At 42.3% G+C, this 24,741-nt stretch overlaps 1 protein-coding gene across 1 annotated transcript in view; it reads left to right on the top strand.

Moving 5' to 3' along the window:
* Positions 1 to 1,845: 1,845 nt before the first annotated feature.
* Positions 1,846 to 24,741, top strand: part of LOC144717914 (adhesion G protein-coupled receptor B3-like) — a 62,160-nt gene continuing 39,264 nt past the window's right edge. The window contains exons 1-4 of the mRNA XM_078593717.1: positions 1,846 to 3,516; positions 5,878 to 6,045; positions 6,787 to 6,894; positions 24,026 to 24,124. Coding sequence (XP_078449843.1) covers positions 2,742 to 3,516; positions 5,878 to 6,045; positions 6,787 to 6,894; positions 24,026 to 24,124 — 1,150 coding nt within the window. The 5' untranslated portion in view covers positions 1,846 to 2,741. The remainder of the gene's footprint in view (positions 3,517 to 5,877; positions 6,046 to 6,786; positions 6,895 to 24,025; positions 24,125 to 24,741) is intronic.

The raw sequence follows: 24,741 nt of genomic DNA, 5'->3' as shown, positions 1-24,741 counted from the left end.
TTAGCAGCCGCGCTTCCTGCGATTACTAATTCAAATTCATCGTTGGGTGTGGAGGGGGGGTGGGGGCATTCGTATGCTCATTTCCAGAATTAAAAAGTCGATGATAATTTTCCGTAGCCGCGGTCTGTTTTGGGTGTTTGGAGAGAAAACGCGAGCGCGTGTCAGACGCGATTGGAAACCACGCACACCCGGCACTAAATGCGAGGCATTATTCCGAGTGTAGGCGAGATACACGCTGGGCACGAAGGCGCTCTCTGTCTCAAGGAGGGGGACTCGTTGCCATTGGGTGCCTCAGCGCGCACAATGGAAAGGGCCCACGGCCTTCGCATAGAAAGTGGGGGGGGGGGAAGGAACATTCATAAAAGGCTGCGTCAAGAAAAAAAATTCAAGCTGCGCGCATTCCTGCCGGAGTGTAATCGTGGCCCAGTGGCATGCATCTCACAAGCCGACGCGTGTTTTTTGCGTGGTTCTGAAACCGACCTGTGTTATTCGACTTGATTCTGTTTGTTTGTTGTTGTTGTTTAAACGGTGCTAATCCTTAGTTGGAGTGCAAATTGCAATTGCGTTTGCTCCGAACTATCGCCAGTGCTCAACGCGGCACGAGAGTTACCGCAGTGAGGCCAAGCCAGAGACGGCGCAATGGGATGGGATGGGGCGACTTTTAATCGGAGATAAATAAACAAACAAAAGGCTTTAAACGAACCAGCAACTCGCGCAATAATATTATGATTGTTATAAGTCATTGTCGCGGGTGACATTTTTCGATCCGTTTTTTTCGTGTCCAATCGATCGATTCGACATGCCGTATTGAAGTCATAGATGCCACACACGGAGAGGAGATGATTTCAGCTTTTAGCCAGCGCTGCGTGGAGGTTACAGGAACGGGCTACTCCATACACATCCTCGCACGTTATCACCTACCTCCAGAGAGAGAGAGAAGCAAGCGTCATCTCCCTTTAGCAATGAGATTTTACAGTCGAAGCTAAGCCTGCCAAGATACAGTTCACCGGCCCCGGGGTGTCTGTATACGAACGCGCGCCTCTCTATACGGTTCCAAATTGGCGAGCCCTTTTGGGGCTATGCGGTTCAGCATCACTGAGAGCCAGGACACTGCTGGCAAATCGTGAACGCTATTTTGTTAGTGCAAATTAAAACGCGCACGTAAACACACACAAAAAAAAACAAGTGCACGCACAAAAACGCGGTGGGCAATTGGAGAAAGTTAATCGGTCGCCCGCGTTCAAAACCAATTTAAGAGATGTTACTGCGAAATTATATTTCGAAACAAAAAAAACTCACAAAAATGCAGCACGCGGCTATATATTTGGCGAGTGCAACTTACGTAACGGGGTCGAGTCCGGCAGAGCATGGTAATGATTGCGTCCGATATTTACGTGGGGCGTCACATTAATACAACGCTATTTTCGTTGCGTAAACCCATAATGTGTTTCGTGGTGCAGTCGCAGCGGCACCAGACCGTTTTATAGTTTTAAAAAAATCCTTTACCATCTCCTCCTCCTCCTGCAACTCCTCCGCAAACAGGCGCACGCACGCACACAAAAAAAAAAGATTCAACAAAAAAAATATTCAACAAAAAAAAGCCACGCAACCGTTGCCGTAATCGTCCGTTCCCGACGATCGCCACGAGGTGGAGCCATTTGATCAAAATCCGTTCGGCTTTCGACTTCGCTTTCCGAGTGCAGAGCGAGCGCACGAGAAGCGGCGGAGGAGAGGGGGGGGTGTGGTGGGCAAGGAAGAGGGAGAGGAGGTGTGTGGGGAGGCTCGTCACGCGAAGGGAGCGCAGATTCTCCACTTTTAGACAGCGCCGATTATCATCGCGGTCGCGCGCCGCCTGTTCAACTGCGCGTGCATCGCGCACGCGTCCGGGCTCACCCTCGCTCGGGGAGAGACGAAGGCGACCGGGGAACAGAGGGAGGAGGGGGGGTAGGAGGTGGTGGGGGGTTAAAAAATTAAGGGACTTTAATGCCGCGCTACGGTCGGGGGGTGTTTTTTGTGTGCGTCCTCTTCTTTGCGATGGGAGCATCGTGACATTTATTTTGTCTCAATTCGATTCGCAGCTGCGCGCCCGCGAAGCTGTCTTGTCGTTGGTTGGCGTGTTCGTTGCGATTTAACTGCACGTCGTAGTGACGACGACAATGATGACGATGATGCGTAAACATGCGTAAAAAAAGGAATTCGAGCCCCGTAAACTGTTAACCCCGGCGCGTTAGATAAATTAACGGGGCGATGGACACAAGCAAAGGTTTTGCGCACAAAAGTAGAAATAACGCATTAATCACGCGCGAAACATAACGCGATTAACGTATGAGACGAGCTTGAGCCGAGTGGTAGCAGGCTAGTTGGATAAAGTGCAGCAGTCGGGAGCCTGAATCGTTCCCGTGGTGGCTTTCTTGTTTTTACGCGCGCGCCTCCCGCTCGTTCCGCGCTGCGCTGCATGGCAATAATGCCCCGGCGGGCGGGTCCGTCCCGTCCGCTCGAGACGGCACCACCACCACCACCGCCACCACCACCACCACCACAGTTCATCTCTCGCTTACAGCAGAAGGAGGAGCCGGGCGTGATCGGCTAGCACCGGCAGCGGCGCGGGAGTGCGAGTTTCCACCGTGGCATCATCGACTGCGCGACCTTCCTCCTCCTCCCTCCCAGCCCACCGCGACTCCCCCGCCGCCACTGCCACCGCTGGCGTTTCAGCAGCACCCTGCGTGGCCCCGCGGCGGAGGATGATGCCGTCCCCTCGAGTGCTCCGCTTGCTTCTGGCCGCCTGCGTGTCGTGCCGCCTCGTGTGCCTGGCCGCGGGACTCTGCGGCGCCGAGACGCGAGCCGAGGGGGTCTTCATGGGGCGCTTCGCGTTCGGTGGAGCGCAAGGAGCGCCGCGCAACGCGTCCGCGTGCTGCAGCAGGCTGGTGGTGAACCCGGACCCCGGGAGACACGTGCTGCTGCTCAGGTTTACCAAAGGGAACGGATCCTGCGCGGAATACAAGCTCGGGGCGCACGCGTACGACACTCGAGGCACCCCCGTGGTGGAGGAGGAGGAGGTGGAGGAGACGGAAGACGCGTTCTTGGATGTGTGCGACTCTAGCAGCCGCGTAACTTTCATGCAGAGCGACAGAAAGTACGTGAAGCTGCAGTGCACTCGCGAGGAGGCGCGGGGCAATCGGCCGTCGCTCTCCGGAGCCCTCTCGACATCGCCATCGTCACCATCGTCGCCATCGAACAACTGGATTTCGGTGGATTACATCGTGATGGATAAAAGCGGGGCGAACGCCGATGCTTGCCGCCTCTTCTGCGACTGGCTCGAGAGCTGCTGGTGTACCGAGAACCCCAGGGGTCATTGCACGCTGGCCAAGTCTCCCTGCTCTTGCCTTGCCCCTCGATCGGACGAGGAGGACATTGGCCTCGACTCTGGACCCTGCAACGGGAGGAGGGAAGGGGTCGGCTCCAGGCACCTGCTCTTCGTGGCGCATGACTGCGATAAGGCGTCGTCGTCATTATCAGGTGGGGCTGCTTATGAGATGCTGTAATAGAATTCAGATAGTATCTTTCCCAGGGGATTTGCTCGGGAGTTTTAGATAAACGATTTACCAGGGGTAGACTGTTCGAAAAAAAAAGAGATGCGCTTGATATATGAGAGGTTTGTCATTGCGTCAACGTTGCGCGATTCTAAACATTAAATCCTATCAAAGACCCAAGGTGGGGGACTCGGGTCAGCGTGTCGCTGTGCAATAACCGTAGCTAGACAACGTGTGTGTGTGTGTTCAGCTAAGTTATTAAAAACAAAATATCATTGGCACGCTGATAAGAGAGGGGAGGGAATCGTAAATCTGCGAGTCTGGCTTTCGGTTCACGCACAGACGCCTAATGACAATAATTGACGCGCACGATTCAGTGAAATTCCAAATTGAGATGCAAATGAGGGGAGGAATATTTTAAAGAATTGACCATCCGAATCTAACCGCATCCAAAATCTGGCATTTTTATTACGTGTTTTATTTTGTCGTGAGTATTGTGCACAGTAATCGGGTTTTATATTAAAAAAAAAGTGCATGCAAATAAACGTCCCACTAAAAGAACATTCTTATAAAATTTGTAAGCATTTGTGCTAAAGCAATTTTTTTTCAGATCGCTTTGATCTCACACTGCAGGGCTATGCGAAATTTCCACCCCTGACATGTCTTAAAAGTGTGTAATTATGCAGTGCCCGGCTATGGTGTCATGTGATGCTTCTGTATATCCCACGGAAATCTAAATTGTACTTTATTTGAAAGTGGCTGTCCTCTCATGGATAAGTGTCCAGTAAATGAAGTGCATCGGTGATCTCTCACCCTTCTATTACTCAGACGCTGCACATCATGAATATTTTAATAATATTGGGGGTGGTTTAAGTGACATTTCACCATGAATCTGCTGCCAAATTTATGTTTGTGTAGCAATAACATCCATCAGTTATATATATATATAACATGTTGAAGTGCCAGTGAGTAAAAGACGTTTCCACGTGTAAAGCAGATTGTTTCGAACAACAAATGATGCATTGCATCACTTAAGCATTGAGTGCAGGGTACGGATAAACATGCAGTCACTGCAATTATAGTGTTGGAACTGCAGTCATATTATCAAGCAGCATGTGGCAGTCGGAATGATCTTATGATTTGTGGCATAGGTTATAGAGTCTGGTACATCGTCTCTTGGAAACTTTTTTTTAATAGCCATGACCGTAATGAATGGGCCCGCAATGCACGCTTGTGACGACGGTGCCATTCAAAGAGCCGGCGTGCTCAATGGCAATTTGAACAGAGCCGCATTTTTTCACAGTTCATTCTTGGTCATGCAAAAATGCACACTGGCTCTCTGTACATAATCTTACTGGCAGTCAGGTAATGCACCGAATGGAGCCTTAATTAGAACACGCGTTTGTGTTGTGTAATTACGCAGTCTCTACAAGGCATCGTTACAGAGAGGGAAATAACTGCGTTTGTCTTGGCAGGAGGACGTAGTTGGCAGTACAGTATATTGCACAATTTCTGCCCAACAGTGCCTCCCTTTGGGCTGTGATAACTGCTTGGATTTGTTATAATTGATTACGGACTGACCTCCATCTTAACCGACGTTTACAGGAGAAAAGTGTTGGAAATAATTGGCATTAGGTGCGAGGGAAGTGATTGCTCTTAGTGTGTTTTTAATATAAGCACACGCGGCTTAGGTGAGGAAACTAAATTGCATGGTACGTTTGCTTGCTCTGAGAGGCTCCCAATGTCGTTTAATGATGGGAATTTTTGTACTTGAAAAGTAATAATTCATATTCTTGCATGGCATGCTGTTGCAGCTTGCCAGTTTATTATTGAAATGAATTCTTACCTCAATAACAGGGCAATACATTTTCATTTGGAGTACATTGCCATGTCCTGTCAGTATATAAAGCATGCAAGCATTCACTTAAAATTGTACGTGAAATATATATAGCTTACGCACTGTCAACATTTTTTGGGCACAATGTGGCTTGTGGGAATTTTTTTTGTCAAAGCTAATTCTCAATTATTCGGTATCATAAAATTGCATTGTGTAAAAAGGCACATGTGCCCTTACAATATTTAAAACACACACTAAAAACACACCTGTTACATAGAAAATAGTATTACCATTGCAGTAAGAAATAATACATAACACATGGTTTTCTAACATCGGTATACCTGTTAATGGAACACCACACATCTCATCTCACAGTACGGACAATTCCTGAGCACCGCAAGTCAATTGGTTTGCTGAGGCTCCTTCTCTAGGGACGCTTAGCTTTCTGCGGAGCCAATGCCACCATCGTCATCACCATCATCAGCAGTGCGCCGTGTGTTCCGATTGCAGTGCCGTGGTCTTCGTGGGGCATCTGCTCGGAGCCGTGCGGCGGTGGGCTGCAGATGCGGAGCCGGGCATGCAGTGGGCCGTGCCAATGGGAGAATGTGTGGGAGCGTGGGCGGACCTGTAGTGGATTAAGCGAGGAGTGGCGAGAGTGCAATCGCCACAGTTGTGACAGTAAGTAGCTTTGAGCGTGACGCGGTAATCCTCTCCTCCTGGAGGCGCAGCTTATCAGCTCATTCGCCGTCAGGTCAGCTGCCTCCCGGCGCTTTGTGCCGTTAACCACTTTTTTTTTTGTTGGATTCACGGTTACAAAATCAAGGCCAGCGCGCTCGTGCAAATGTTCACATGAGTGGCGAATACGTGCCCATCTAATTTCTGTCTCGTATCTCATGAGGTTATCTCGTGAAAGGCCCGCTGAAATTGTGGGTCAGACCCCAGTAATGACAAATCAGCGAAAGCAAATTGGTGAAAAATCAACGGTTTAATTTTGGTCGTGATTTTTTTTTTGTAATATTAAAAATTGGCAATAGTCTACCTCGAACAATGACAAAATATTACTAAAGAAAATGTGTTTTTTTATGGCTTTCGACAAAATGTGTTTTTGTATTGTACTAATTATTTAAATGAATGGAAAGACAAATTACAGTAATTAATACCATTTAACGATTAGCCACTTAGGTGACACATCCACACACAGGAAAATTAGTCTGACATATAAATCTGAATTTAAACCATATTAATTCAAAATTTCAAGTTTATTTTTCACACTTAATCCAATTAAGTTCGAATTAAAATGTAATTTTAATACAGAATATATCTAGTATGTATATATACACGTTCACTGCTTCCTCACTAATTGTCCCTTCACAAGACTTGCGTTTTTTTTCTTTCAAGTTCGCCTATTTTCCATTTCAGGCCGATGGGAATCGGGCTACACTGCACATCACACTCACTCACTGCGATCTGGCATCAAAGACACAGACGGCAGCTGGGATCAAATTCCTGCAATGGGATCACGATCAGGTAACTCGTGCTTCTGCAGTCGGTCACGCCTGATGCTGACAACCAATTGTATTTCACCACACCTTTCGTGGCATGTTCTTTCTCACACGTAGCTTGATAATCTTGATAATTACCTTAATGATTAAGGTTGAATAGAGACCGCATCAGAAACGAAACCTAAAACTCACATTTGTAAATAAAGGCCACTTCAAAATATTGGTTTTCAACCACAGGTCTGTGGTTCGATATGGGGGTTTTGTGAACCACTCCAGCATGATCCACAGGGGGTCCTCAGCCACAAAGGAGTTCACAACTGAAAATGTGCAAAACCTCCAGCGCTGGCCCACCGCAGTGCACCTTTCTGCCTTCACAAATATTCTGATGCTAATTGGTGAAGACTGCGCTGTGGGACAACGTGGCGGGTCTTGATATTGGGAGATCTTGAGAAGGCCGGCGCATCGTGTGATTGAGACACGGTGACATTTATTAATACGCTTTATCCCTCTCGATGGGCTTCACGGTTGCACCGCGTGATGCTCAGCGTGATGTTGGACATTTTGCTGTGCATGCTGGGAGCACCAGGGAGCGATATAGCACAACCGCAAAAACCTACGCAGTTATATATATCTCTCGTTTTAATCTTTTAAATATTGTTTGCTGAGCTTGGAAATTGAGTGCAGCTGCATTTGGCTCCGTGCATGGAGCCAAACATTGGACACCGTCCCGAACAACGCGCGGTTCAAACAGATTAAACAAAACAAAACCGCATCGGAGGGCTACACAGCACAACCGCGAAAATCTACGCGGTAGTGTTCATCGATCATCTGGTTATGTCATGTTGAATTTGTTAACAACCCTCAAATATAGTTGGCTGAACTTACACATTGAGAGTTGCCGCTGCTGCTTCTGCTGCTGCAGAGGGTAGTGGCTGCCATGGTGGGGTTTGTTGGCTGCTGCTGGGAGCAGAGCCCCCAGCACCCTCCCCCGGGAGGGAGCTGGAGATGTGGGCCGAGTGGGGCCTCCGCTCCGTGTCGCGTGGCCACGGCCGCCAGGCGCGTTCTCTCCCTGCGCCCGTGCCTCCTCGCCACGTGTCAGAATCATCGATCTTTACTGAGGCTGGAGGAATCCGATGGCCTGTGAAGCTCTTTTTTCACCGATGGCCAGTAGGTGGGCACGGCAGGTCAGAACGTTACAACAAACAATGCAAAAACACGACGAGGAGTGCAAAGGGCATGGAAGGTGCCGGCCGCCGCAGTGGGTCCTGGAGCCAGCTGTGCGGCTGCGATGCCGCCTCGCTGTGCACAGGTGAAGCTGCAGACGCAACGATGCGTCTTTTGTTTGTTTTGTCATTGAGCTCGTGTTGCAACAATGTGGCGGGAAAACGAACCGTCCTTCAACTTCCCACGTGACCAAAAATTCATTGAGTCGCTCTGTTTACATGGTTGAAAGGAATGGGGTAAAGGTGCAGCCCTGCAATTACCTGCTTGTGTTACTGCTGGTGGCAAATCCTACACTCGAGGAGGTCTTAGAGAGTCCCACTAGAGGATAGTTTGGTCTATTATTCCATTACACGCATTTCCCCCCCCCCCCACCATATGCCACCAGCGAACAGACTAACTGTTGTGTACCTATTTATACTGCTAGGTGGACAGAGGGGGGGGGGACTTTAAGAAACTTGCCCATGCCCCGGGAGATCGAATCGACCTCTGGATTACAGGTCCAGTGCGATAACCATTGCAGCATCTAAAATCAATTTGTGAAATCACAAATGTTCGGGTGAACTTTTTTTTTATGGATTGTCATTTCTCATTTTTAAATTATATCTGGATGGAGATGATGCATTTTTGTATTCCACGAAAATATACGTTTTTTGCGTTGCTAAAAATTGCACGTTTTCAAGTGGAAAGTTTCGAGTTATTTTGTGTGCCTTGAGTTATATTTTACAGCTTTCAGTGAATTTATTGCTGGGATATTTAATGGGAAGCTCTTATTTTATGGGAGGCATAAGTTGTGAGAGGAATACACGTGGCCTTTTTCCGTGAGCTTTGTTTTGAAAAGAAGATTGCAACTTGTGGCTTAGGAGGCAATTTCACATACGACTTCCAAAGCAAGCATTAAACTGGCATGCACAGAGCCAATATGGGTTGCCATTTGTGTTTTGTGTGAATCTACCTAATCTATTTCCAAAATAAATGTACGTGTGGAAAATCTAACAGCTGGTATTTCAGTGTTTATATGTCGCTTGTAGGTGTCTCTTTTAATTATAATTATGAGAAAATGCAAAACAAATCATTAACTTTACTTATTATGCAATAAAACCCATGGGTCATTTATGTGCTTATTTATATTCAAATACTGAATAACTCTTTGAAGGGAACTAAAACATCACATTGCATATTTCTATGTTGCTTCTATATATGTGCCCATATTAAGTTAAATAAAAGCTTTGAATTATTACGTTCTTCATCATAAATGCATGCATCTTGTAACAAATTATTTATCTCCAGTGCTCCTCTGTGGGTGTATAAAATGTTTAAGAGCAATGGTTAAACAAAGTTGAATGGATTCTCAGAAGAGAGTCTTGTTACAAATGTCTCTGGACATTGTGTAGTGTATTTGTCAAAAGCTTATTTTTTTAAGTATAGCTATTAAACAATGAAACTAATCATGCAACTTGGCAAGGTGGGTAATTATGGTTATTGTGATTGGAAATTATCATTGCTAGTCATGTTTGAACATAGCATCAGTGCGACCTCAAGTGTGTCAAGGTAAAGGCCCTCTTACGTACGTGTGTTCAACTTCTTTCGCACCTTACGTAGCTAATCGTGCTAATCGGAGGTAAGGGGGAAGGTCAGCAACCCAAAAACTAAAAGCAGACATGCTTACACTGATGACTAGCCTGTCATGTTCTATGGGCATGACAGTCACACTACACCAGGTCAAATAAGAACTTTACGTCCAAATGCAATACTGTGCACTGAAGGCTCACGGTTACAAATCATTTTTAAGAATTATACAGTGGCCCAAAAGTCAGCATACATAGGGTTATTTCATTTATCTTAACACTGCCATGAAAACATTCTAATTGTTTAAGTTAATATTTTATCAATTGTGGCGTCACCTCAAATCTGTCGTTTACAAAACTCCACCGAGAACCCGGAATGAAATGAGATTACAAAACGTAATTGATGAACATTCAATAATTACACCTGTAATCTTTTAAAAGTCCTAAATTCATTTCAAAAGATAATTCATGCATGCGTTAATGTTAGTGGAAGGCAGTTGCAACATTTATTCAATTTTGTAAAAAAAAAATAACTGCGTGTGATTTGATAAAATAAAATAAAAACCTTTTGTGTCCTAACTTTTGGGCCACCCTTTATATATTTCTTTTTTTTTTATTCCACCACATAAATTAGGTGTGATGCCATGTGTGCAGAAATTATGTTTTTCTAGGGGTTTTATCAGATTATAATTCCTTGAGATTTCTTATTCAAAGCTATATTTGTACATTCATTACAAATAAACGGGACATATGCATAATGTATTCACTGCATTCCACAATATATTTATGATCATTTTTCCGCGTCTCTCTTTCTGCCTACGTCTACCAAATTGCACTTTATGTACTTAACACGACGGATGCATAGCTGTTAATTAGACGACCAAAAGAAGAGCTTTAACGGCGGACAGTGACTGATGAATAATAACGACTTTGGAGCAAACAATATTGACGACTGTGAATGATTGTTTGAGATGAAGAGAGCACAATAAAGTGTGCTGGTCGATGGGTGGCAAAGCTTTTTGTGAATCAATGTGGCAGGGTCCTTAGGGGGGTCGAGGACAGACTGCTTGTGACCGACGGCAAAGTTGGTTGCAAATTGCCCACCGACTTGACACAAGAGGCATATTTGTTAGGTCTATAGAACGACACAGTGGACACATCACAGTGGCATGGGATGCAGTGACGCGACTACCAGCAGGGCCAGCTTACGCTTGATAGGGGCCCAGGGTAGTAATTGTTTGCACGTGTCCGATGGCCCAATAACTTAATCGTTATTTAAGTTTAGTTCGTATGCTTTATTCATGCCTTTTAATGACAGTGCAGGGTCAAAGTACCAGACAAGGAGATATCAGTGAGGATTTAAAACAATAAGAGAACTTCAGATCTAGATTCAATAAGAAGAAAGTTAAACGACAGGGGCGGAGGGACCAGGATAGGAGGTGAGGGGAGGAGAAGAGGATGATAGGACGAAAGGAAGTGTCTGCTTCTACATGTGTTGAACTTCTGTCCCGCAGTACGTAGCCAACCGTGTTGATCAGCGGTGCAGGGGAAGGACAACACAACTAAACACAAAATGCAGTTCTAAGGAAATGAGTTTTCAATCAAGATTTAAAAGTGCGTCGTTCCAGTGGCTTCCTAATATTGCAAAGAAGAACATTCCAGATGGTCGCAGAAGAGCATCTGAAAGCGCGCCATGCGGTGACCTTCTTTGTCCGATGGTTAGTGAATAACGACTGCGAGGATGACCGGACTTTGCGTGGTGGTTTATGCGCCTTGGCGACATTAGAAAATGTATTGTGGTTCATTTGTGGCAAGGACTTTGCGTGTAGGAGTTATCTTAATGCTACAGCGATGTGTTTCAACCATAGCACAGTACAGTGTATATTTAACACATTTCTGGTGATACTGCATTGGCAGTGGTGCACAAGCACAGATAACAAGAAAAACTCTACACATTAATAAAAAAAACACTGCCTTAAAAGTAAATCTATATAATAGATGACATTTTGGATGATGGGCTTTCTTCATAGCACAGAAATTGACAGGCGATAAAGAAAAAGTGGTGAATAAATATATATTATCTATATATATTATTATTTTATATGCTTTTATTTCTTGGAATCCCTCTCAATATCTGAGGCTCAGGACTGCAGACCCTAAAGCTCCAGTGTTAATCTGGCCCTGGATACCATGAGCCGTGTCTGTGCGAATGATTCCTATCTTCCGTGGAGTTTATTACATTTTTAATATGACTTTTGATGCCAATCGTATCACCTGAGCAGATTGGTGCCAGTGCTTAGTTTAATGTGCGAATGGCTCATAGCAAGGGACTTGTAAAAGTGGTGATAGAGTGCAAAATATGCCTGGGCTGAAATAAAACATCGCCTGTTAAAGCGGTCCAAGCTATGCAATGCGTTTATTGGCATAAATTGTTTATTCTCATTAACTAATAGCTGCTCCAGTGTAATGAGCCGGAACGTGCTTGATCGTGTCAGATCTTGGTATCTTAAGCACGGTTGAGCTTAGTGCTTGAATATTGAGAGGGCCATAGATTACATATAGACATACAGTACTGCATTATAATGGTTAAAACTTAACACTAGAAGTACTATGATGAATCACGTATGTTAATTTGTTCATTAAAGCTGTAGAATCAAGATGTGTTTTTCTACCATTAATGGGCTGAAATGTAACTTCTTTTGTGTGTTAGTAACTTTATTTAGAGTCACAATTAGTGTCACGTTTTACGAGCTTGAACTGATGTGCTCTCGGTCTGAACTGTTTCTTGAAAATTTGAGTCGAGCTAGAAACCCCCCTGTTTCCCACTCTCTTCTCTAATCTCCAATCCTGCTCCCTGAAAGATGTGTAAGAGATGGCAGAAAATCAATGGATTCCTTCATCCATCTGTGCAGAGCCTTAAACATTAAGCCCCCCACAAGCATAGATTGTCTTCATGTACACCAGCTTTCTGTCAAACATGAATTAATGCAAATAGCAAAAAGAAGACCCTCTTAAAGCGAGTATTCAACATTCCTGCGGAGGGAGCTGGTAGGAACGTTGGTTTGCTCGGTCAATGGCCGGGGTCAACGGCGGCGTGGTGTATTCCGCAAATATGCCCGACTGTGAGGGCGGGCACAAGCCGGCGTGAGTAGGTTAAACGTTGAGTTTTATAAGGGCACCACGGGGTGACCAGCCCCTCCCCACCCAGCCCCACCCCTCCCACCCCCCACCCAGCCCCACCCTCCCCACCCAGCCCCTCCCCACCCAGCCCCTCCCCACCCTCCCCTCCCCACCCAACCCCTCCCCACCCTCCCCACCCAGCCCCTCCCTCCCCACCCAGCCCCTCCCTGCACGACGGACGGACACAATAATCCCCTGTGGGCTGGTGTAACCAGGGGAATCCTACCAGTATGATATACCAAGATGCTACATCTATTTAAGTTGCATATATTTATATGACACCGCACCTCCGATTAGCATGGTTGGCTATGTACGGTGCAAAAGAAGTTAAACGTACATACATTTGTTATTTGACAAAATAAAGGTCTAAACGTTGTGAGTGCACACTAGATATTTGTTTTTCACAATAAAAGGTGTTTGGGTTAGATCGCGTTATTTATACATGTGTTGCAACCCTCCACCACCCGACACGGCCAATCAGTAAAAACTTAGTACTCAAATTTGTTTTAATGTTGTGGATTCACTCTTCAACACACTGGTGGGCTAAAGTAGTGAAATAATTGTCTTTTGTCAACGTGACACAATTTTTTACTGATTGGCCGTGTCGGGTGGTGGAGGGTTGCGACACATTTATAAATAACGCGATCTAACCCAAAAACCTTTCTTATGAATAATATTGGTCGTGAAAGCCTGCGTGTTAAAGAGCCTTGTTTTATTCAAATATTTCCAGTAGGGCCAGGTCATAACGTTACTAATCAAACGTACATGATAGGAAAGTCAAATAACTTTTTTGACATTTGTACAAACCTCAAATGACACGAAACTAAACCATTTAACGAACACACAACTTATTTAAACCTTACTTCATACAACATGTAATTTTAACAGAGCAAAAACAGCACAGTGTTCATGCAATCAAATCAAATGTGAATTAACCGTGAAAAGAACATTTCTAATTGTAATGAAAATGTTAAATAAAATGAGGTCATATACTCTTAGGTTTTTTCGGTAAAGTCACGTAGGTAAAACATTAAAATTAATAAAAGTAAAATAAAATAAAAATCACGACATTTCGGAGGCAACACAAGCGTCCGTCTTCAGGTGGAACCGTCACAGCCACGACAGCTGATACAGCTGTCGTGGCTGTGAAGACGGAAGCTTGTGTTGCCTCCGAAACGTCGTGATTTTTATTTTATTTTACTTTTATTAATTTTAATGTTTTACCTACGTGACTTTACCGACAAAACCTAAGAGTGTGAATCCTTGCAGTCACGAAAGCTTCAAATCTAGAATTAATGAGGTCATATTTAGACCGCATCAGTGTAGGGTGACAGCTTAGTATGATTATATGGTCACCACAAGTCTTAGTTATGCACTTTAACGAAGGTTGTCAAAACATTTACACGAGCTATAAATCTACGTGCATGAATGTTAAGGTCCAGACATTTCTTCATCAAGCATGATAACGCCTGCAAAATAGTGGCGAATAGATACGACAGTAACCATACATCTTCTTGGTTCTTTCGGTAAAGTCACGTAGAATGGAAATAATAAAATAATAAAAATAAAACATAATAAAAAGTAACCATACACATATAATAATGCAAAAAAATACTCCAGCAGATGCTTAAATGGCCAGGTTACGTTTGTATTTGAAATGTAAATTAGATATTATAAGCTGAAATAATAATTTGTATAATAGTACAGTTCAGTGGCATTTGGGAAATCAGTATTTGAGTCGAAGATAAATGTCTGAACAATTGCATATACTGGATACTATATACACCGATGCTGAATTCAAAGTCAGCAAATTATCTCACATCAAGCCAAAGCCACAATGGAAAAAAGAGCTTCCTAACACAGGATGTGCAAGTTATTTATCCAAAATGTTGTGAATAATGAGTCTGTGCTTCGGAAACGAGTGATAAAAGATTGGTAATTATCAAAGGCGTTGAAAATAATCTCCAGTTGAGACAAGCCATGTGTGGGTGATTATTGAGCCAGTTGTCTATATATGCTGCTATTACCACCAGGGGGATGACATGTGAGCCTAAAGTTAGGGATGATTGTGATTTTATTGGTTTGGCACATTAACACCCTCCGATTTTCACGGGCAATTTTCTAAATTCTTAAGGGAGTTTATTACAGATAACTGCTAAGGTGGTGATGTAATTTATTAATGTTTTTTTTTTATGAAGGTACCATATGCTACTCCACAATGTGTGCATGTACTATTATTAAACTTGTTTACCCAGGAAAAGTTTACTGAGTCTCAACCCGTTTTCAGGAGGTTCCTGCCAAGTACTCCTGGGGCATCACAGTGGAGAGATGTTAACTACATCACCTGATATACAGGAAGTCGTAGGTTCGATCCCGCTCCTGACGCCTCTCTGTTTGGAGTTTGCATGTCCTCCTTGCGGTTGTTTGGAGCTTTCTCCGGGTCCTCCGTTTTTCCCCTCCACATTTCGAGTCACGCGTTTAGAGATTTTGTCTGATATACATTTCCACGTGATAAGCCACTTCGTTGAGCTATCATTTGTGGCCAGGTCGCTTCTGAAAAAGAGATTGTTTTACCTCAGTTGGCCTTACCTGGTAAAATTAAAATAGTTTATTTTATGGTTTAGTTGGGAGTCTCAACCCTTTTCAGGAGGTTCCTGCCAAGTACTTTCAGCAGGGGGAAATGCAGCTACATGTAATCCAATTCAGTAATTTGTGGGTCATTTTTCAGCATTTGAGATGTTTTCGTGTGACATCAGTTACATTGTATGATTTTTTTGTGTTAGCTGTGGGAGTTACCGGAGAGCCCTGAAGAAACCCATGCAGACAATGGGGAGAACATACAAACTCCACAAAGAAAGGCACCAGAGTTGACAATCAAATCTAGGCCATTCTTGCTGCGAGGGACAATTGTTACCAATGCACTACAATTCCACGCAATTCTCATGATAATTATTGCCATTAAAGTACGTATTCATGCTCTAAGAATGATGGCCTTCACGTGGGAAAACTTCACTTTGCCACAAGACTCTGTTTCAAAGCTCCCGACAGATAGATTTAATCCATAACATAGGTTAGATAGATAGATTTAAATGTTATCATGCTGCTCTCTCTTGGCCGCAAGCCTACAACACATTGTGTTCCCATCCAAACACAAACCAGACCCAACGACGCTACCACAATGAATGGGCACCACATTCAGGGTGGCATGCTGCCACGCTGCTTCAAGACCTCATTCTCTTATGGAGAAATATTCACGGAAGCTTAAAGGGAAAAAAAAACTCGAAGGGCATGCAGGTTAATGTCTATAGATGGAGAAGTCGCTCTTCTTTTGTAGGTAAACACCTTAAGCAGTGTGTCCTGGACTGTCTGACACGAGTTTGAAACTTTGTGAACACAAAAAACCAGTCAAGAGCACAAACACTCTCACGAACAATTTTGTCATTGTCAGCCGTGGTCAATCCCCTGCTGGATTGAGGCCTCTCCAATCCAACACCATCTCTCATGAACCTCCAAATTAATAACGCGTGTGCACATAATCTGATTTGATTGCTCCATCTCCTCGGCATAGATGCACTCTCATGTGTGATCTGTTCCCTGGCTGCAACTGCCATAATGTTGTGACTGTGTGCCGTCATCTCTTCTAGCAATGTGTTATGCCCAAGCCCGCTTAACTGTTTTAATTACGTTATTAACCTGCATGTATCCTTTAATCCACATCTTTCTCTCTCAATGTGGATGCAAGCGTGCATTACTCTAGTGCTTTATAATAGAACACGAACTTGTTATATTAATAAATGTGCAGAATATAAGGTCCAAGTATATAAGCATACATTTTGTCTCCAAATATCTGTTTCTCCGATTAAAATAAAACAATAATCACACAACCTCACCGGTCCCACGGCTTTCTGAGTTCCAAAATTTCAGCTGCATTCACTCAGCACGCGAAAATATTTACGTAATTGTAATATAACGTCATTAATTTCATGCCACTACAGTGATGCCAATAGATTTTAAAGTATTTTTTTTGTAATCGTGAAAAGACACAACGTTGATAGACTTATTGCAAGAGAGAAGCTATTTGTTATTTTGTTCCGACCTTTTGTTGTTGTTGTAACTATGACGTTTGAATACTGACGTAAATTCTGGCTTTATTAACGATGCAAAGAATAGCCGAATGGAAAAGGCACATTCAGCTCAATTCTGTCGAATTCTCGAGTGTCATTTGTTAGTCATCAAGTAGCATTGTGCGTTTCCACGCGTGCTCTTGACACGCGTTCCCCTCCGATAATTCTTCACCTTCACTGCTGTTGTCATTGTTAGAACCTTTTTTTGTACACGTATTAAATACCTGCGTTTGACCAACGCACAAATAAGAGGTCAGTTATCACGTGTTGCTTTGTTAAATGTTATTGTTTACATTACAATTGTGTCAATATGAATCATTCAACATTTCAATTACCTCGACTGAAGTCCCAAATTAATTTCAACGTTTATTTGCACTGAGCATAATTCATGTTTTGCCTGTGTTATGTAGAAAGTATTGAAAGGTATTCACACAAGAAATCCCCAAAATTGGATAACTCTGCCTGTAAAGATACACGAATTCACCAACTAATATTGATTCGTAAGACCTTGATATACGTATTGGATTATGTGTGTATGGATCAACGTTCCTAAATTTTAATACATTGTACATTATAGGTTCACGTGACTCTTCCAGTCACTTAGAGGTCACTAGATGTACCACGATGTTACACAATGGATAGATTATTGAATAATCAACGATTTGTTGAATAGTGAGTGGTGATAAAGGAACCCATTCCACTCGCAAAAGCCACTGCCTGGCTGATTTCTAAAACGTTTAAAACATTTTGGCAAACCGTAAAGCATAAAGGAAATATTTATTGAGTGCAATGTATAATTTTATTCGTAATTGTTCTGTAGCTTTCCGATTATCCTTGCATGTAATAGGATTTCCGAGGATACATGTTTTTTCCAGCTTAAGAAATAGATTGCATTTAGATTTCAAGTATATTTAAACCATGATTATTACGAACGAAATAGTATATTAAAGAAAATTATCAGAGTGACTTTAATTTCAATTGAAATAAATACATCAGAACATTAAATATTAATATTACAATCTTGAGAGTTGTATGTAATATTTAATCAATTACTTAATTATTATCTCCAATATGAAACTACCTATTTGCAAAAGCACTATATATTAAAGTAAATGTATGGCAATTTGTCTTGTAACATGTACATTGTATGATTATATTTTTTTAGATTATTGTCCTTCCCCCGTACTTCCGATTAGCACAATTGGCTACATATGGTGTGAAAGAAGTTCAACATGCATGCATACATGATGTACTCTAAGAAAATCCCCACATACACTTATATGTGATTTAATGTCCATCACATACCTATAGAATTGCTCAATTGTGAGATCTTTTATAATTACTTAATATTTTGATTTGGTATTTCTGACGTTTCTCTTTTTTGCCGATTATCCCAAATCTTCTACAATTGTCAAGTGGATCATGTCACGAGATGGAGAACCTATTTTTCGATCTCAGAGAGTGATACATGTACAAAAAAACATAGGATATTCCTGTAATTGGCCAAACATACTAATGCTAAAAAGTATATCTGCATTTTACTCAATTGCAATTTCACAGCAACATCCCTCCCCTCCTACTGCGAATCTTGATGCAGTCCCTCCCGAATAATGTGTTGTTACTAATTGAGGCTTTGCCGGAAAAAAATAGCGGAATGATAATACAGTAATAACAATAATAAACAATCTGGAAATATATATTTTCCAACAGTCCTTCATAGCCTTCATATCTTGTTGAATTTAAGCCGTGCACCTTCTCACTCTCTGCTATGAGGTCCTTGCATAATGACCATGATGTTATTTTAATTCCCAGAGACACGCCAGGCTGAGACCATGAATTTGTTACACTAGAGAACCCAATTGAATCACGGAGGCCATGCTGAGACTTGAACCCAGGCACTCGGCGTTGTCGGCTCAGTGGCACCCAACAACATCAGAATTGTTGACGTTTGTTCAACATTTTAACATATGTAACATTTGATTTTAAGCTTTCGTGACTGCAGGAATTACTCTTTGGTTATTTCGTAAAGACATGTAGAAAGAAAGTAAATTAAATAATAGAAGACGACGTTTCGCTTGCAACACAAGCAACCGTCATCAGGTAGAACTAAATTTGAGAGAGAGACAAAACACAGACACGGAGACACACAGACAGACACACAAGCAGAGAGAGACAAGACAGACACAGAGAGAGACACTGCGTGTCTATGTTGTGTGTCTCTCTCTGTGTGTCTATGTTGTGTGTCTCTCCCTGTGTGTCTGTGTTGTCTCTCTGTCTCTGCATGTGTGTCTGTCTGAGTGTCTCTGTGTGTCTCTCTCTCTCTCTCTGCTTGTGTGTCTGTCTGTGTGTCCCCGTGTCTGTGTTTTGTCTCTCTCTCAAATTTAGTTCTACCTAATGGCGGCTGCTTGTTGCAATCGAAACGTCGTACTCTAGTACTTAATTTATTTTCTTTCTACGTGACTTTACAGAATAACCAAAGAGTATATGTAATATGTTTCAGATTACACAGTTGTTTATATATTAGTAGCGATGTTTCCATATTTGAGTTATTTTTGTTGTTTTGAAATTCAAAAATATTGTATATAGAATAGTTATTGTTCAAGAATATGTATTGCCTGAAATGTCATTGCACACAATGTATATGTATGTTTTCATTATGCTCAATATGTGGTATGGGCAAATCATTAATATGGTAAATATGCTGTAATGGGTTGTCTGGGCTTTTACAATCTGATTGAATTTTTTTCTAGGCCAACAAATACAATCTGATACACTGATACTTTGAGAAATGTGTTGGGCATATTCTTCTTGCAAGAGAGAACCGCTATAATTCGTCTGATTCTCTGTACTTAAAGAGATTTAAGTTTGAAGGACCCGTGGTGAGAGTTTATGAATGGAGTTGTTCAGACCCGTTTTAAATTATAAAAATCCCCCCACGCACTTTCATGGAATTAAAGCGAGAGCACATACTGACTCGCCCTGTAATTTGAATTTATGAATACTCATTTCAAATAGTTTTTGCAAAAATAAATAAACTTTTCATACATATGTAACATACTTTATGAAAAAAACATAAAATATGTGTTGTGATTCAACTGGCAGATACACATTTTACATCTAATGATTTCCATTTAACAACGCCTAACATGGGTTAATAAATATTCGTATTATTGCTTAAATGTTAAGCATGTGGGCAAGTGGTAGTGCTGTGGTTTTGCGAACTGCACTATTAATTTGATCACTCGAGATTCAATACACGGATGTGGCTATCATCAGTAGTGAGTGATGTATAAACTTGTCTCAGGCCACCCATTCACCAACCTGAGCTAACCAGCGTGGTGAAGTATGGCCAAACAGCCCCCGATGGTGGTGATGTTGTACAGTCGGGAGAGAGCTTCATCAAGCAGTGGAATGACAAATGTCTGTCAATGATGATGTGAATTATGAGTGTTGCTATCCAGTGTTTTTACTCATCATACTACGTGTTGATTGATGTCCAATGTTTTATACCATGCCCTGGGAGCCAAATTCAGTTCCTGAATGTGGAATGTTGAGGAGGAATCTTACGCATATTAAGCAACACCTTTCCATCAATGTACATTAAATACCATATGGCCGTGATTAAATTTCCAACATGAAGTGTGCACTTTATACACTACACGCTATTTTGTGCAATCTGTTCCTAAGGTGAGAACCCAGTTTGAAATTTATTAGCCATGAATGGTGTTTTGTTTTAGTAAATTCGAAAAGAATATTGCATGCACCAAGTATTAATATAATTCTGTGTATGACTAACAATTTCAAAGGAAACTTTTTTGTCATTTGTTGAAATATACATCATACATTATTACAGAATCATCAATATAATAAAATGCATATATATTTTTACTACTCGTACAATGTGGCATCTTCCATATACTGTTATTTAGCGCTAATGAGGAGCGCTCTATTGTCACAATAAAACTAAAGCAGATGCTCCCCTTAATGAATTATGCATGATAATATCCTTGTGTTCTCCATTTCGCCAGTTCATGCTGTCATTTTATGACATTCTAGCACATGATCTTTACTCCTTTGCAAATTTGATATTTTTGAACATTTCGGGAGTATTCCTACATTTTTCATTAAGCCCAAAATTCTTAACAGGTTTTTACCTTATCTCTCATTTTAGTTGAGAGTCTAACCACAAAAAAGTTTGCCACCCATGTTTTATGTTTATAGTTAGGGTTAATGAGCTTCGATGATGAAAAAAAAACCAAGGCAAAATATATTCCCAGAAATGTTTCGTACTATCTGAGAGAATGAGTAAAAAGATTAAAGGTTACATCATGTGCGTCTCTTTTACTATAGTGCTGGTAAACTGAAGATCAATTTATACTATTAGGTTTTTCGGTAATGTCACGTAGGTAAAAAGTAAATAATGAAAATATAATTGAAATAATAATAGAAATAAAATAAGGATTTATTGTTTTATTTATACTATTATTTCAATTATATATTTTTTTTACCTACGTGACTTTACCGAAAAACCTAAGAGTATGAAACCTTGCAGTCACGAAAGCTTCAAAGCTAGAATGAAGATCAATTTGTCAGCAACAAAGGACGAGTGGGAATGCTTCTCTAATGACGACTTTCATGGTTCTTTCTTTCCACTGACAAATCTTAGTTTATTCTCAGATGAAGATCATACTTGTTGATACTTTTCCCAGAAAGCACTGCAGCAGTAGCCCAGGTGGCAGCTCACACCGCCACCAATGGCATGTTCCCTATTACAGTCAGACCTTGATCATCCCCCAAATGTTTTTGTCCCTTATGTTACCTATGGCACAAACACAACGCACACAAAAAAACGCAATACATTCATCAATAACACTGCTCTAAAAGGATTTAAAAACTACTTAGTGGCATGTTCGGCAAAGCCCTGTTTAAATATATAATACGTAAGTCATCAATTTATGTTGGAGATGCGTTGCTGGACAATACGACATGATGCGAAAGAATCTAAATCAAAACCTATAGTTGTCATTGATGTAATTATATGAATTTAGGATACATTCCTGGGGGGTAATTTTTCTTTACAAAATTTGAAGAAATATTAAGTAATGAACAAAAATATATAACAAAAGATCCCGGCAAGTTTAAATGAACAATATAAGTGAATACAGAGTACCCACCAGAGATGGTGGTGGATATTGCATTTAGGTGGTTGTGGGGTCAAGTGGAGTGGAGTTACAGTACGACGATGTTGTACAGTACACAGTATGGCGGCGATGTTGTACAGTACACAATATGGCGGCGATGTTGTACAGTACACAATATGGCGGCGATGTTGTACAGTACTCAATATGGCGGCGATGTTGTACAGTACTCAATATGGCAGCGATGTTGTACAGTACTCAATATGGCGGCGATGTTGTACAGTACTCAATATGGCGGCGATGTTGTACAGTACTCAATATGGCGGCGATGTTGTACAGTACTCAATATGGCGGCGATGTTGTACAGTACACAGTATGGTGGCAATGTTGTACAGTACACAGTATGGCGGCGATGTTGTACAGTACACAGTATGGCGGCGATGTTGTACAGTACACAGTATGGCGGCGATGTTGTACAGTACACAGTATGGCGGCGATGTTGTACAGTACACGGTATGGTGGCGATGTTGTACAGTACACGGTATGGCGGCGATGTTGTACAGTACACAGTATGGCGGCGATGTTGTACAGTACACAGTATGGCGGCGATGTTGTACAGTACACAGTATAGCAGCGATGTTGTACAGTACACAATATGGCGGCGATGTTGCACAGTACACAGTATGGCGGCGATGTTGTACAGTTGACAGTATGGCGGAGATGTTGTACAGTACACAGTTTGGCGTGGTGATGCTGTACAGTACACAGTATGGTGGCGATGTTGTACAGTACACAGTATGGCGGCCATGTTGTACAGTACACAATATGGCGGCGATGTTTACAGTACACAGTATGGCGGCCATGTTGTACAGTACACATTATGGCGGCGATGTTGTACAGTAGACAGTATGGCGGAGATGTTGTACAGTACACAGTATGGCGGCGATGCTGTACAGTACACAGTATGGTTGCGATGTTGTACAGTACACAGTATGGCGGCGATGTTGTTAAACACTTTTGAGGGTACAATGCCCACTTGGGGAGCACTGTGGCCTAGTGCGTAATCGCATACGTCGCCCAAACTCCTGTGTTTCTTTTCTTTAAATTTTCCAAAACGACGTTGAAGTGGCTCCACGCATTGTAAATCGAACCACGATCCCTAATTCGTTGGCGACGTTATAGTGAAGCAACGTAATTAGAGGACTCTCTGTACCTCTTTCGATTCAGAGCGGTGTTAGTTATCTTGGTGGTTCTTGTGGGGCCGTCCATAAATGACGTCACGCACCAAGGGGGGGGGTGGGGGTCAGACATTTGTGACGATGTGTGACGAGGGGGGGGGGGTTGAGAATTGTGACGTCACATAAAAATGCGCAACTTTAAATAAATATAGACAACACGTTCTACTTAATTAAATACACTTTTTAATACATGTTTTCTCCTACAACATCAGAGTGCAGCGCCACATAAATACGCACTACAATGACAATAGTTTAAAGCGATTTGAAGCATGTTTTATTTTGTGGGGGGGGCAGAGCATTGTAACGTCATATTTGAGGGGGGGTCTGACTTTTTGTGACGCCGTGTGACGAAGGAATCGCGTGACGTCATTTATGGACTGCCCCTATGCACCACTACCAACGTGTTATCACACATTTGTGCCTTTTAACTAAGACAGGAAATTAAGGCCCTGCTTAATAAATGATTTTCAGGCCAGGTTGTGTAAGTAAAATCTGTGTCGTACACCCTCGTCCACCCGACACAGCCAATTATTAAAGTTATCACTTGAACAAACGTGCCAATGTATTACTGCTTCAGCAGCACTGGTGCGTTTGTTCACATGACAACTTTTGTTAAATGGCTGTGTTCCAAAAGCTTACTTGTTAAAATTAGGTTATGTCTGAACCTGCGTGGTGTTTGTCTCGTAGAGGCCCATGAGGTTTGTGAAGAAGACCACTTCTGGGTAACCTGGAGGAGAACAGCAGCCGGTGAATCAACAGGAACTCTCTGCCCTCCAAACGCCACAGGTCTGTGAGTCACTATCGTAGTCATCTGTTTGTTATATGTACATGAAAGACTAATGACCATAAAGGCAACGTGGGTTATTGTTAAAATGAAATTTACTCAAAGGCTGGTGAATAATTGTTCCTGTGAATTATGGCATAACACCTGCCTTTACACCCATTTATACTAAAGTATATCCACTTCATTGATGCATCTTTTTTATTGGTGTGTTTTTGCTTATGCTTACATGCAAGGTTTAGACAATGAGACTAAAATGTATCTAATCGAATGGAGCTCCATTTAAACATATGTGTGTATATGTTCGCAATATATACATGTCTTTATATAATTGTTTCTTTGCTTGCTTGTACATATATAGTGATATTAGAGTTTTGCTTCTTCTTGCTGTTATTTGTCTTCTCTATCTTGGGTCTGTCTTCCTTGTCTTGTGTCTCTTTCTCCTTCCTCTCCTGGGCCATCATCTCCACATCCACTCCACAGTACTTCATATCTTAGTTCAGCACTTCGACCCAACGTCTCTCTACGCCTCTCTCTCACTCTCTGCCCTGTTGCTTTCATGATCACCACTATTTTTCTGATGTAGTTTCCTCGCATCATATGCCACATCCTATCCATCTAA

This window comes from Lampetra planeri, chromosome 4 (genome assembly GCF_965212315.1).
Source record: "Lampetra planeri chromosome 4, kcLamPlan1.2.h2, whole genome shotgun sequence".
Classification (NCBI taxonomy): Eukaryota; Metazoa; Chordata; class Hyperoartia; order Petromyzontiformes; family Petromyzontidae; genus Lampetra; species Lampetra planeri.
Note: the sequence above shows the minus strand (reverse complement) of the source record. Positions and strands in the feature narration are given on the sequence as shown.